The 12182-nt window shown below is 42.5% G+C and overlaps 1 protein-coding gene across 1 annotated transcript; it reads right to left on the bottom strand.

Moving 5' to 3' along the window:
* Positions 1 to 3303: 3303 nt before the first annotated feature.
* Positions 3304 to 11562, bottom strand: ACKR5 (atypical chemokine receptor 5). Its single transcript, XM_014059732.2, has 2 exons — positions 11399 to 11562; positions 3304 to 5323 (listed from the first exon to the last, which is right to left on the bottom strand). The coding sequence occupies exon 2, from the start codon at positions 5302 to 5304 to the stop codon at positions 4237 to 4239; it is 1068 nt and encodes a 355-aa protein (XP_013915207.2). The 5' UTR covers positions 5305 to 5323; positions 11399 to 11562; the 3' UTR covers positions 3304 to 4236.
* Positions 11563 to 12182: the final 620 nt, after the last annotated feature.

Genomic DNA, 12182 nt, shown 5'->3' with positions numbered 1-12182 from the left:
GAGTCCGCTGCACTGTTTTTCTTATTCGTAAATGGTGATAGATTCTAACCAAGTCCAGTGTGAGGCTGAGCACATTCTCTGCCTGCAGGGCATCACTAATTCCTTCCCTTACATTTCCAAGGACATAGGGTAAAACTGTTATGTGGTGAACTATTCCACTCAATCAATAGTCTAAGCCAGGGGTGTGACACTCGCATCGTCACGGCATTGTCATGTTACGTATCATGATTCCCCCCCTTTGCGAAATGGTGTGTTGGTGTGGCCAGCACATGACACATCTGGCCTGTGTGCCGTGAATTTGACAGCCCTGATCTAAGCTATCCTGAGCAATGCTGTCTTTTCCCATGGAAGAAAATGTACAGTATATAAACCAGTTTCCTATAAAATCAGCAATTTTTATGTCAAGGACTGGGGAAAACAATAGCTGGGAGATGCCCATGGAGGCAGTCACCGTATTATGGCTTGACACTTAAATACTTACATGACCACTTACTTCAAATGGATTCAACAACCCCGAGGAAGTAAGAAATAGAAGGGTAAAAAAATAGGTCTCGGGGGGTGGGTGCACTATAATATTTGTTCCCCCCTCCCTTTTCTTTTTTCTTTTGTATTTACTATGTTTGTATTATTTGTATTTTTTTAAAAAATATTTTTTTTTAAAAAAACAACCACTCCGAGGAAGTGGTTGCTTGTAATATTCCACTTCTGTGCAGCGAAAGAGCTAATGTAGCTGGCCTCTAAAATTTGGCTGTCCCTCTGCTGAGGGCCTTCCCATAGCTGCTAAAGACGGAACGACTTCAAAGACTTTAGGGAAATATTGTGGTTGTTATGAGCTGTGGTGGTGCAGTGGTTAAAATGCAGTATTGCAGGCAAACTGCCTACAGAAGCAGGAGCTTGATCCTGACATAGGCTTAAGGTTGACTCAGCCTTCCATCGTTCTGAGGTTGGCAAAATGACCCAGTTGTTGGGGGCAATATGCTGACATTTGTAAACCACTGCTATTGCTGCTTGGATGTCTCTTTCATTATTAGGTCCTAGAATTGCTATTTTTTAACTAGTGTGTTTTAATGGTTTATTATTTACTAGATATTTAATTGTTAAATTTATAGTTTTGCCAAGTATCTTGCCATGGAACTATTCTAGGTAGCTTACAACAGTAGGAATGAAAAGAAGTGTAAACATAAGAGTAGCAAAATAATGAAATAATAAACAGTGAGATAAACAATAAAAATACAGAGATAAGAGATTAAAAGATGGGTGGGGAGAAGCAGCAGTGGTGGGTTGCAAATATTTTTACTACCGGTTTGGGCATGTGTAGAAGCGTCTGGATGGGTGGGCGGGGCCTCCTGCCGCTGCTATTACTGGTTCACTCGAACCAGGCCGAACCGAGAACAACCCATCACTGGGAAGCAGGAATGCAGGGGGAGAGGTTTCTACTTTAGTTAGCATATTGGACATTGCCATGAGTTAGGAGGATTCAGCAGTATACAAATTGTGTGTATGTGTAAACACACACATACTTATACTGGCTTGTTTTAAAAGATGAACTAGTGATAATCTTAAACGAGGGAGCAGTGGTGTCTGGGAGAGGATGGTGGTCAGAATATACAAGATAGTAAACATAATACATTGATACAGATTTTATTCCTTTTGTCAAGCATGCGAAGCATTCAAAAGAGGCAGGGCTTTTAATGGTGACTCCCTGTTGTTTTGCAGATTTTACCTACCCCCCCCCCCCCACATCTGCAGACTCTTCAGGGAAACAGGATGGAGTGTGGCGGCCGCCTGCCCTGATTCTGTAAGACATATACTGAAGTGTACATTCCAGCAAATTGGTATATTCAAAGTGCTCTTCTCGAAACTGATAAAGATCTACATTTGAGTAGAGCAAGGCTTTTCAAGTATATTTCTGATTAGTGCCATCTTTTCAAATGTCTCTTCTTTCTAGGTTGAGCCAAGAGAGGCAATTTCCCTCCCAGCTGGGCAAGGAACACTTTGAAATTACCCTGTTTGCTATAAACTAGTGAATATAGTCATTATATGAATATGAGCTGTAGTGGTGCAGTGTTAGAATGCAGTACTGCAGGCTACTTCTGCTGCCTGCCGGCTGCCTGCAGTTTGGCAGTTCGAATCTCACCAGCTCAAGATAGACTCAGCCTTCCATCATTCCGAGGTTGGTAAAATGAGGACCCAGATTGTTGGGGACAATTGGTTGACTCTGTAAACTGCTTAGAGAGGGCTGTAAAAGCACTGTGAAGCAATATATAAGTCTACTGGTAAGTGCTATTGCTATTAACATGAGAAGGAAACATAAGAATGGAGTACATGTAAGCTAGACTAGCTCTCTTATTCCTTCTCCAGCCATAACTTTGATAGGTGCAATAGGATAGCTAATTGCAACCCAAACCATTACAGTTTAAAGGAAGAAATTAGTATCTTCAATGGATCAATCAATGAAAACCACCAGTCAATCAAAATACCACTTTATTGAATACAAGATTCATTCAGCCCATCTGCCTGTTTTCACATCACTTTTATAAAGTAAAAGATTAAACGTGCTTGAAAATTCCTATAGATTATCTTGCATATTTCTGTTAAAATAGAATGTTTACAAATAACTTTACAGGTGTCCACACTGTACTGCACTATTCCATTGCTATATTAGGTTAAAGAAGTATTCTGGGCATCCCTTGAATGATGTTTGGATGCAACAATCATAGCTACATCTTCTTACATTGTTCTTCATTTAAGAGACAGATTTATCCCCAGCATTTCATTCGGTTCATTTATGAATTTCTTCTTCAAACCAGTTATGTCCACTTTCTAAACACAGAGAGCCTTTATATCTTGTCCAGTCATTTACAAACATGATCCATGGCCAGTAATAGCATTACTTTGCAGGCATTGAACACTGAAATAATGCTCTCTTAAATTTATTTCCATACCAGGTAAAATGTTAGAAAGTATATAAGTCAAAGAGACGGAAAACTCAAGGATGGACAAATGTTCCAGCTGCAGACGAAGGCAAGGGGAAAAAAAAAGAAACCCCAGAACTGTGTGTGTGCATCAAGGTGGCACGTGGGGCCATATTTGCCGGAACACCAGCCCTCAGCCAGCTGATTTTCGACCTTCCGGTTGGGCCGTTTTTTGCCCTCTCCAGGCTCCGGAGGCTTTCCTGAAGTGTGGGGAGGGCAAAAAACAGGCCCAATGGGCCAACTGGAAGTTCAAAAATGATCAATTTCTGTCTTCCGGAGAGACTCTGGTGGGCTGGGAGAGTTTGTTTTCACCTTCCCCAGGCTTCCCCGGAGCCTGGGGAGGGTGAAAACTCTCCCTCCGCATGTGGGGTGTGTGTGCACATCTGCAGGTCAGTGAGGCGCATTCCATTGTGAGTCTGGGCACGCACCCATGTGCAATAGCACGCACACACACAATTTTGGCACGCCTTTACAAAAAGGCTAGCCTTCACTGCCCCAGAATCTAGTTTGGAATTTTTAACACAATGAAAGAATTCAGGGTGATGTGGATTCTCTCAGGAGGGAGAAATTCTAGAATCACCTGTGGTGTAATTGCCTAGAAATATTCTTTTCACATTTTCCTAAATTCACATTTTCACTGGGTATAAGTTAGGCAAATGTTAGTGGTTTGGACTAAAAAGACCTATGTAGGAATTGCTAGGATTGAATTGTTAGTATCCCGGTTCCAAGAGACAACTAATTGAAAGTTCACATTAAAATAGGGCTACACTCTGTTTTATCTTCACAGATCATTTTAGTTCTTTAGCTTCTAGGCTGGAGCTATATTTACAAGTGCTTCAGCTATAAGTTGCTCTGCCTAGCAATTCTGTTTAACCAGCTGCTCAGCATTAAGTTTTCAGAAAAGTATTTTCATACAAGAACTGCTCACATTAGAAGAAATTAAGAGAAATACATCTCTTTTCCACAGTAAAATGCCAAAGCGGCAAAAAAAAAGAGTTTTTTTTTCATTGCAAGTTTCAAGATGAAAAGTAGCTGAGGACTAATAGCAATGTTAGATTTTGGTTGATTAAGGCTAGTCAGTTTGACACAGCAGCACGTTATCATCTTCCCTACCTCATTTTTACCCATATTGCCCTTCTTTTTAAATTGTAAAAAAACATAGGCACTAACAGGTATCCTAATTAAGCCTATCCTTTGCTGATAAGAGAGAAAAATTGCAAACGCATTCTTATGACGATGACCCCAAAATCAGAAAAGCTGTTTAAGCTGCCTTGTCTTGCACGATGACTACCGAGTGTTGGGTGTTGGAGGAAGAGCCATCTTTGTCCTGCTCCATCTGGTTTTTGGGAATGTATCGAACCACAGCAGAGATAAGCTTTCCTTGGAAGTTCTTGCTCAGGAAGTTGTACAGGATGGGATTGACCACACAATGGAGAAGGCTGAAACAGTCTACGATGTCGTAGAAGAAGTACAGGAAGTCAACTACAGAGCAGTGGAGGAACACGTTTGTCCCCTCAATGGTGAGGATTAGCAAAATTACGTGGAAAGGCAGCCAACTGATCAAGAAGACAATTATGTAAGCATAGATGAGGTAGCAGTTTTTTCTGCTCTCTGGCTTGTCACAACGCTTTATGTGTCTGGCGGTCAGTATGTTGAAGACTGCCATGATGAAGAATGGGATAATGAACCCAATTATGGCAACAAGGAGGTTGAGACCGAGGGCCCACTCATTGTAGCTCTCCAGAGGGGCCATAAAGAAACACACTGGTTCAATGCTCTCGATTAACTCCATGTGTACCACTTCTGGCAAAGGGAGGATGGCAGCAAAGGCCCATATGCAGCAGCAGGTGATCCGTCGCACACAATGTTGGCGTTCGTGCCAGAAGTGGGAGGAAGTTGTCAGGGACACATACCGATCAATGCTGAGGCAGGTGAGAAAGAAAATACTGCTGTACATGTTGGCAAAGTAAAAATAGTGGGTGAAGCGACAGAGGAAATCTCCCCAAAGCCACGTGTAATCAAGCACGACTTCCAACATCCAGACTGGTAAGGAGAGGACCACCCCCAGGTCTGCCAGGGCCATGTTGAAAATGTATAGGTTGACCAAGTTCCGGTGGTTTCGGGTCTGCCAGTTGACCCATATGACCAAGAGATTCTCCACCAATCCCACCACAAAGATGATGAGATAGAGAACAAAGAGAAAGACCCGTTTAATGCCATCATCTAGTTCCCAATGACAATTTTCTAATGTTTGGTTGAAGGCATACAAGAGTTCCGTCAAGTTGTGGTAGGCTTCATTGAAAGGGGGGAGGGTCGCTGGCTCTCCCATTTTGAGGGGAAAAGATAAACTGCAAAAAAAGAAGAAGAAGGAAATGTGAAATTAGAATGTATTCTTCCCCTGAACCAAGATAATTTATATCAGGAATCTGATTTTTCTTTTAAATAGCTATGGGTTTTAAATCTGTGCAGGCTTCAGATTTGGGACGACTCAACAGGACTCCCATTTTTTGTTTTGCGATTTGGCCACTGTTGCATATAACGTATAGTATTTATTAAATACATTGATCAGTCACCAGAATATAATCTGACAGCAAACAGCACTCCATACTGACACTGGGGATGTTACCTAGTTTGGGTAATGAAACCTCTCAGTGGTGTGTTCTGGCAGGCACTACTGCCAGCTTGCTCGTGTGTGCACCACATGTCTGTGCACTTGATGCACGTGCATGGGCAGCACAATTTAAATTGTTCTGCACATGGGCAGAACCAAAAAAAACCAAGATGGCGCCACCCAGAGAACCGGTTCGGGTGTGTGGCAGGCCTGGGTCACTGCCAGTTACAGCGACTTAGGCCGCCAAACCATCACCGGTTCGGCCAAATTGGTCCGAATCGGTAGGAACCCACCACTGAAACATCTGCAATAAAACAAGCAACCTCAGAGAGCACCAAGGACCCCTCATTTCAACCCTGAGCTACAAATATTCTCCTTTATTGGTACATTGATCAGCCTCTAGTCCAGTGGTTCCCAACGTGGGGCCCAGGCCCCACAGGTGGATAATTTGATTTTTCACAGGGGGAAATTGAACCTTGTTTAAACCTAGTTAATGGCCTTTTAGGCTTCCTCTGCGTGAGTAGAGTTCACTTTTTGAATAAAGTAAGAATTATATGTCACAGGTGGGGCACCAGGACTTTAGAGATGCTTAGGTAGGGCATGGCCAAAAAAAAATTGGGAATCACTGCTGTAGTCAGACCTCCTGCCTTGATCTTATCCCTTCCCTTATGTTTCTTCAATTCCCAAACTTAATCAGCAGCTCAATCCCAAAGACAACAATTGGTTCACAGGAGAATCTGACACAAAGAATCAGAGTAACAGAAACAAACATGTTGACTCTGAACTAGAGTTTTGTGTTGCAATTTAAAGAATAGGAAAAGGCAAATATCTGACAGGCCTACCAGGAGTCTCAATGAGATCAATGTGGTCTACAGAATGTTGTGGGGTTATCATAGGTTAGTGAGAGAGCCTATTTATTCAGTTTTAAAAATCCTTTTATAAATCCTTTGAAGTAACTCAAGGTGGCAATCATGCTTGGTGCTCCTCCTATTTTCCCCACAACAATTTCCCTGTGAAGTGGATTGGGCTGAGGGTGACTGGCTTAAAGCCACCCAGCTGGTTTTAATGCCTTAGGTGGGGCTAGAACTCAAGTCTCCTGGTTTCTGGGCCAGCACTTTAACCACTACCCCACTGACTTTCTATGCTTTCTCTATGCTCCATGTACCTTAATGTATCTACTTCCATCCATTGGAGGAATTCATTTTTTTTTACTATTGGCTCTGTGGGCATGAGTTGGTGGGCGTGGCATGGCTTGGTAGGCGTGGATAGCTCGGTGGGCATGGCAGGGGAAGGATACTATAAAATCCGCATTTCCTCCTGATCAGCTGAGACTCAGGAGACAGAGAATAGATGGGGGTGGGGCCAGTCAGAGGTGGTATTTATCGGTTCTCTGAAATACTCAAAATTTCTGCGACCAGTTCTCCAGAATGGGTCAGAACCTGGTGAATACCACCTCTGCTTCCATCCTTAGAATCTCCAGAGAATGAATTTATTTGGAAATGATAAAGTTACCAGCAATAAAATATCGTTAGAGCTTTGCATTGTCTCAGATAGGGTTGCTGCTTTGTTTTCCTGGTTAGGTTCCTGTATCTTTATCTTTGCATTAATGCACATATTCAAGGAACACAGATTCTTTTACCAATCAAGTTTTAACAACATTAAAAAGGCAGTTGTATGTTGGGCTACTCAACTTCTCCAGTGATAAGGTGGAGTTGCCTGTTTTCCATGCCAGTATTCATTGAATATGAGAAGAGTGCATTAATGGAGCTTTAGAAATGAGCAGATTCCATTTTTCGTTTTTTGGGTTGTGGAGAGGGAAAGACACAAAGGCCACATGAAAGAAATCCAAAAGTAAGACCAGTTTTGTGGGAGATACCTGTATACCTAAGAAAGAATCTGGCGCTGTCCATACAGAAGAATATTTAAAAGTAATCATTAAAAAGAAATCCTTTCCACTATGCATTTTACCACTAATGGCTAAACTACATGTATGATATTTGGATTGGATCTAGGTTAATAGGGGCAATTTCAGACAAAGACATATAACACAGAGTAAAGTCACAAGGATGATTCTGTATATGTACATGCAAACAATTTATTTTATTTCCTTTTTGTGGAGAAATGGCAGGGTTTTTGTTATTGCAGGTTCTGTAGCAGTGCAAAGGCAAAGAATGATCCCCCCCCCACTAATCTTTGCTTAGCATTGTACATTTGACTTTTTGGGGGGCCATTGATTTTCTGGTGTGACATGATAGCAGGGTTCCAATATCTCAGGGGCTGCCACAGAGAAGAAGGGGGGGGGGTCAACATATTCTCCAAAGCACCTGAAGATAGGACAAGAAGCAATGGGTGGAAACCAGTAAAAGAGAGGACCTTGAAATAAGGAAAACTTTCCTGACAGTGAGAACAATTAGTAAGTGGAACGACTTGCCTCTAGAAGTTGTGAATGCTTCAATACTGGAAATTTTTAAGAAGGGATTGGATAACCATTTGTCTGAGTAGAGTTTCCTGCCTAAGCAGGAGGTCGGGCTAGGACATCACCAAGGTCCCTTTCAACTCTGTTACTATTATTCTAATCTTCAAACTGTTTTTGAAGAACTAGAGCAGGGGTTCTCAAACTATGGCCCGCTGAAGCCATTAATTAATACTGCCTGCGTGGAACCATGAGGCTGCCCTGCCTATATTGTCCCACCTAACTGCTGGCCCCCACCTGCCTTCTGGAGGCTGAGGAGACCAAAAATGGGATGCACAGATGCCTTGAGAGCCCCAAAACAGGCCCATTTCTGGGCGGCTGACTGGTACTGGAGGCTGAGGAGACCAAAAACGGGACACGCAGAGGCCTCAGGCCAGAAACGGGCACCTTTTTGGTCTCCCTGGCCTCCAGAGACAGAGAGGGAGGCAGGGAGAGAGGAAGGGGGGGGGGGGAGAGACAACACATGCACAAATAGAGGTCCCTCATACACCCCCCAAGTCAGCCACATTTTTTCAGTAACATGCTTTCCACTCCCAGGAGCATAACAAATTAAAGTTGAATTTGTGTGTATTGTTTAATGGACATCTGTATTGGCCATGCTCACTCAGTCACATGACCACCTAGCCACATCTACCCAGTCACATGATCACATAGCCACACCGACCCAGTCACATGATCACGTAGCTACCCCCACCCAGCTGGTCCAGCTCCCCAACAGTCTGAGGGACCATGAATTGGCCCCTTGTTTAAAAAGTTTGAGAACCCTTGAATTAGAAATAGTGAAAATGTGCTAACTTAGCCTTGACACAAAGACTATAAATTAAAATAAAACTGAACACTGTTGAAATGCCATCTTTTCTATGAAGGAATGGTATGAAATGCAGCATGGTAAAAAGCCGTCAGGTTTATATCAAATAATGTCCACCACATTAACAAAGCTCCTCCAATGTGCTGGGAGAAGCTGTAAACAAGCTGGGAAACAATTGTGGCATTCTGAAGAATATGATTAGCTGCATGCACTCTTAAGAGTGGTGGACTGGGAAATCCTTGATTAATACCCGCCATTAGCGATTAAAAGATCGCTGGATGGTCTCATGTCAGGAACAACTGTCAGCCAAAGTTGATATGAAAATAAGATGGGAACAGCGAGCTGCTTTATTCACCCAGTTCACTTTGAATTCAGAGAAAAGCCTATCAAGAAACAAATATAGTTAATAAAATGTGCCTCATGACCGCTGTGTGTGCCACACAAAGTACGGTAATTAGAATTGGATTATTGTTGATTAAATTGACCCTGTATGCTGGTTTTAGGTATAAGCTGCATTTTTATGAAGACACTGCTTTTGGAGGTGTGTGGGAGCTGAAGGCATGAGATATAAGCCAGCCCAATTACTTTATTGAATGCTAAAGAAGACTGATATCCCTTGGCAAACATTGACATCATGCTGATATAGGATGCAGCCAGGTAGGATGGTTTTATGTAGATCTGATGGCAATTGTGTCTCTGGTGCCTCGAAATATTGGACATAATATGACCTGGACAAGTGGAGAAGTGAGCTGATTTATTGATGAAAACCCTGGACAGATTCTGGGACTAGAAATAATTGGCAAGGGGGGACATAAACTGGGAAATATAAGAGGAAGATAAGGAAAGATAAAAACTTGAGGTAGACGAAATAATAGGAGAAACTTCTCATCTAGATGCAGAGATATCTCTTATTCTATTTGCAGAATCAAATGTGATGCATACAGACTCCAGTGCTCCACATTTCCTCCTTCCTTCCTTCCTTCCTTCCTTCCTTCCTTCCTTCCTTCCTTCCTTCCTTCCTTCCTTCCTTCCTTCCTTCCTTCCTTCCTTCCTTTTCACTCCATTGAATGATGTAAGAACTTTAACTAGCAGGATTGGCAAAGTTTTAGTCTCGTATTACATTGGTCAGAATCCATAGGATGCTTCAAAGTGATTTAAAGCAGGGATCCCCAACCCCTGAGCCATGGCCCACTACTGGGTCATGGCCTATTTGCAACCAGACCACATGAACATGCACACTGGCCTGCTGCTTATGCAACTTGAGCTGCGCATTTGCACATCAACTCACTGCTTGTGTGGTCCGATTCCCCTCTCCTCCCCACCAGGACGCCAAATGTCGGGAGCTGCTGGTTTAAATAGCTCTGTTTCACACTAAGTCATAATAGTAACCTAGCCACAGTGGCACAGTGGTTAGAATGCAGTACTGCAGGCTACTTCTGTTGACTCCGACTGCCTGCAGTTTGGCAGATCGAATCCCACCAGGGTCAAGGTTGACTCAGCCTTCCATCTTTCTGAGATGGGTAAAATGAGGACTCAAATTGTTGGGGGCAATATGCTGACTTTGTAAACCGCTTAGAGAGGGCTGTAAAGTACTGTGAAGTGGTATATGAGTCTAAGTGCTATTGCTATTTTACCAAGAACTATCTACCAGGTTGTGAGCTTTCCAGCTCTGCAGTATGGAGTTCTTTATGCCACTCTTTCCCAACCTGACTATTGCAAATATATTGGGGTTATCCTGCATGTCATTGCCATTGGCAACAGCTATGAGTAATTTGGCACCTGATGGTAAGATTTGTAATTCAACACATCTGGAGAGCGCCAGATTGGGGAAATTGCTTTAGGTGGAGGTAGCAGGATTTGTTCTTAGAATCAAATGCACAGAAAATGCTACAGATGCCTTTCCCCATTCTACCTTAAACAAAGCTCAGTGTCATTCTTAGCACTCTAGAATATATGGTTTTCTTTTGAGCTTCTGTTCTGTCCCTGTTTCCTCAGATCTTTTAACTAAAGGTATCACAGATACCTTCAACAAATGTGCTTTGATAAGATAAGATAATAATGACTCTCTAAATATTTCCTTTGGGTTCGAAAGAGGTGGAGATTGGACACAGACAAAACTATCAACTTGGTCTAAAAGTAGTTGATGTTTAAATGATTCTTAGACCAGATGTAAGCACTGGCTGGTTTTTGCATTCCATGGAATTCGTTCTTCAAGAGAAAAATGCAAGGAAAAACAACAAAATCTAAAATTTTGGCACATCCTATCAATTGTACATTTTAGGCCATAAAGAAACAATTGTCTCAAATGAGCTTTTTTCTTTCCATGTTATATAGATATTAGTTTGCTCCTTGAAACCATCAGTTAAAGAAATTTTCCCAATTTTTTAAAAAACAATAATGAAAGCAGAATGGATATATAATGATGGATATAGCAATTTCCTTTTCAAAGTAAAATCCAAAAATCCTAAAATACAAACTAAACTCCTAGTAGCAAAATTTATTTCTGGAGAGCAGGTCAATCAATTGCTTACCTTCTTAGAAACCAGAATTGATTCTGGTGATGTTGCAACAAAGAGATCTACTCTTCAGCCCCTCCAACTTGGATGTGAGGTGCAGCCTTTCCAGGAATGTGCATTTGTTGGCAACTCACAGATTTGTTGCTATTTTCCCTCCCTCCTATCTCTCACACACAGGAAATGAGCATCACAGGCTGTTGCTCTGAAAGCAAGGCCCCATCTGAGGATTTTGCCTGAACGCTCGAGCACCACACCGGTTCCAGGAATGGGCAGCACGGATCGTTCTCAGCCCCACACTTTTGAAGAAATCTAGAGGATGTCTGCTTTCCTGAGGCAAATTTCCTTTTTCCGTTCTGCATTTTTGAAACCAGCTTCCCTGCTTTCAAATAACACAGTGTGTACTGCCAAAAGAACAGGAGAGAGAGCGAGAGAGAGAGAGAGAGAGAGAGAAAGAGGCTGCCCTGGCCAGTTTCATCACTAGGTAGAATGAGGCAACTGCAAGTGCTGAAAAGAAGAAGACCAAGTCCTTGGAGGAAGGAGCCAATTAGCCTCAATTAGTCAATTGTCCTCTGGTGAAGAGAACATTTACCTGTTGCTGGTCTTGAAAGTAGACCCCACTCTCTGCTCTGTTCTGCATGTGAAACAGAGAAGGAGCACCCCCTGCTCTTCATCTCAACAGCAAAGCAACCTTGCCTGGAGACACCTGTTTTGACATGCCCGGAGACGTTTTCAAACCATCACTAGAGGGGGGCACTTGAGATTTCATTGGTAGCCATTGCTTCTTTCCCTTTGCTTCACC

The sequence above is a fragment of the Thamnophis sirtalis genome, unplaced genomic scaffold (assembly GCF_051295495.1).
Source record: "Thamnophis sirtalis isolate CommonGarterSnake01/CBP01778 unplaced genomic scaffold, rThaSir2_p1.2 scaffold_3, whole genome shotgun sequence".
NCBI classification, from domain to species: Eukaryota; Metazoa; Chordata; class Lepidosauria; order Squamata; family Natricidae; genus Thamnophis; species Thamnophis sirtalis.
The sequence above is the reverse complement of the archived record's forward strand: the minus strand, read 5'-3'. Positions and strand labels throughout refer to the sequence as shown.

Excerpts from the sequence above, each read along its gene's own strand:
- ACKR5 (XM_014059732.2), bottom strand. The coding sequence starts at position 5,304 with ATGGGAGAGCCAGCGACCCTCCCCCCTTTCAATGAAGCCTACCACAAC.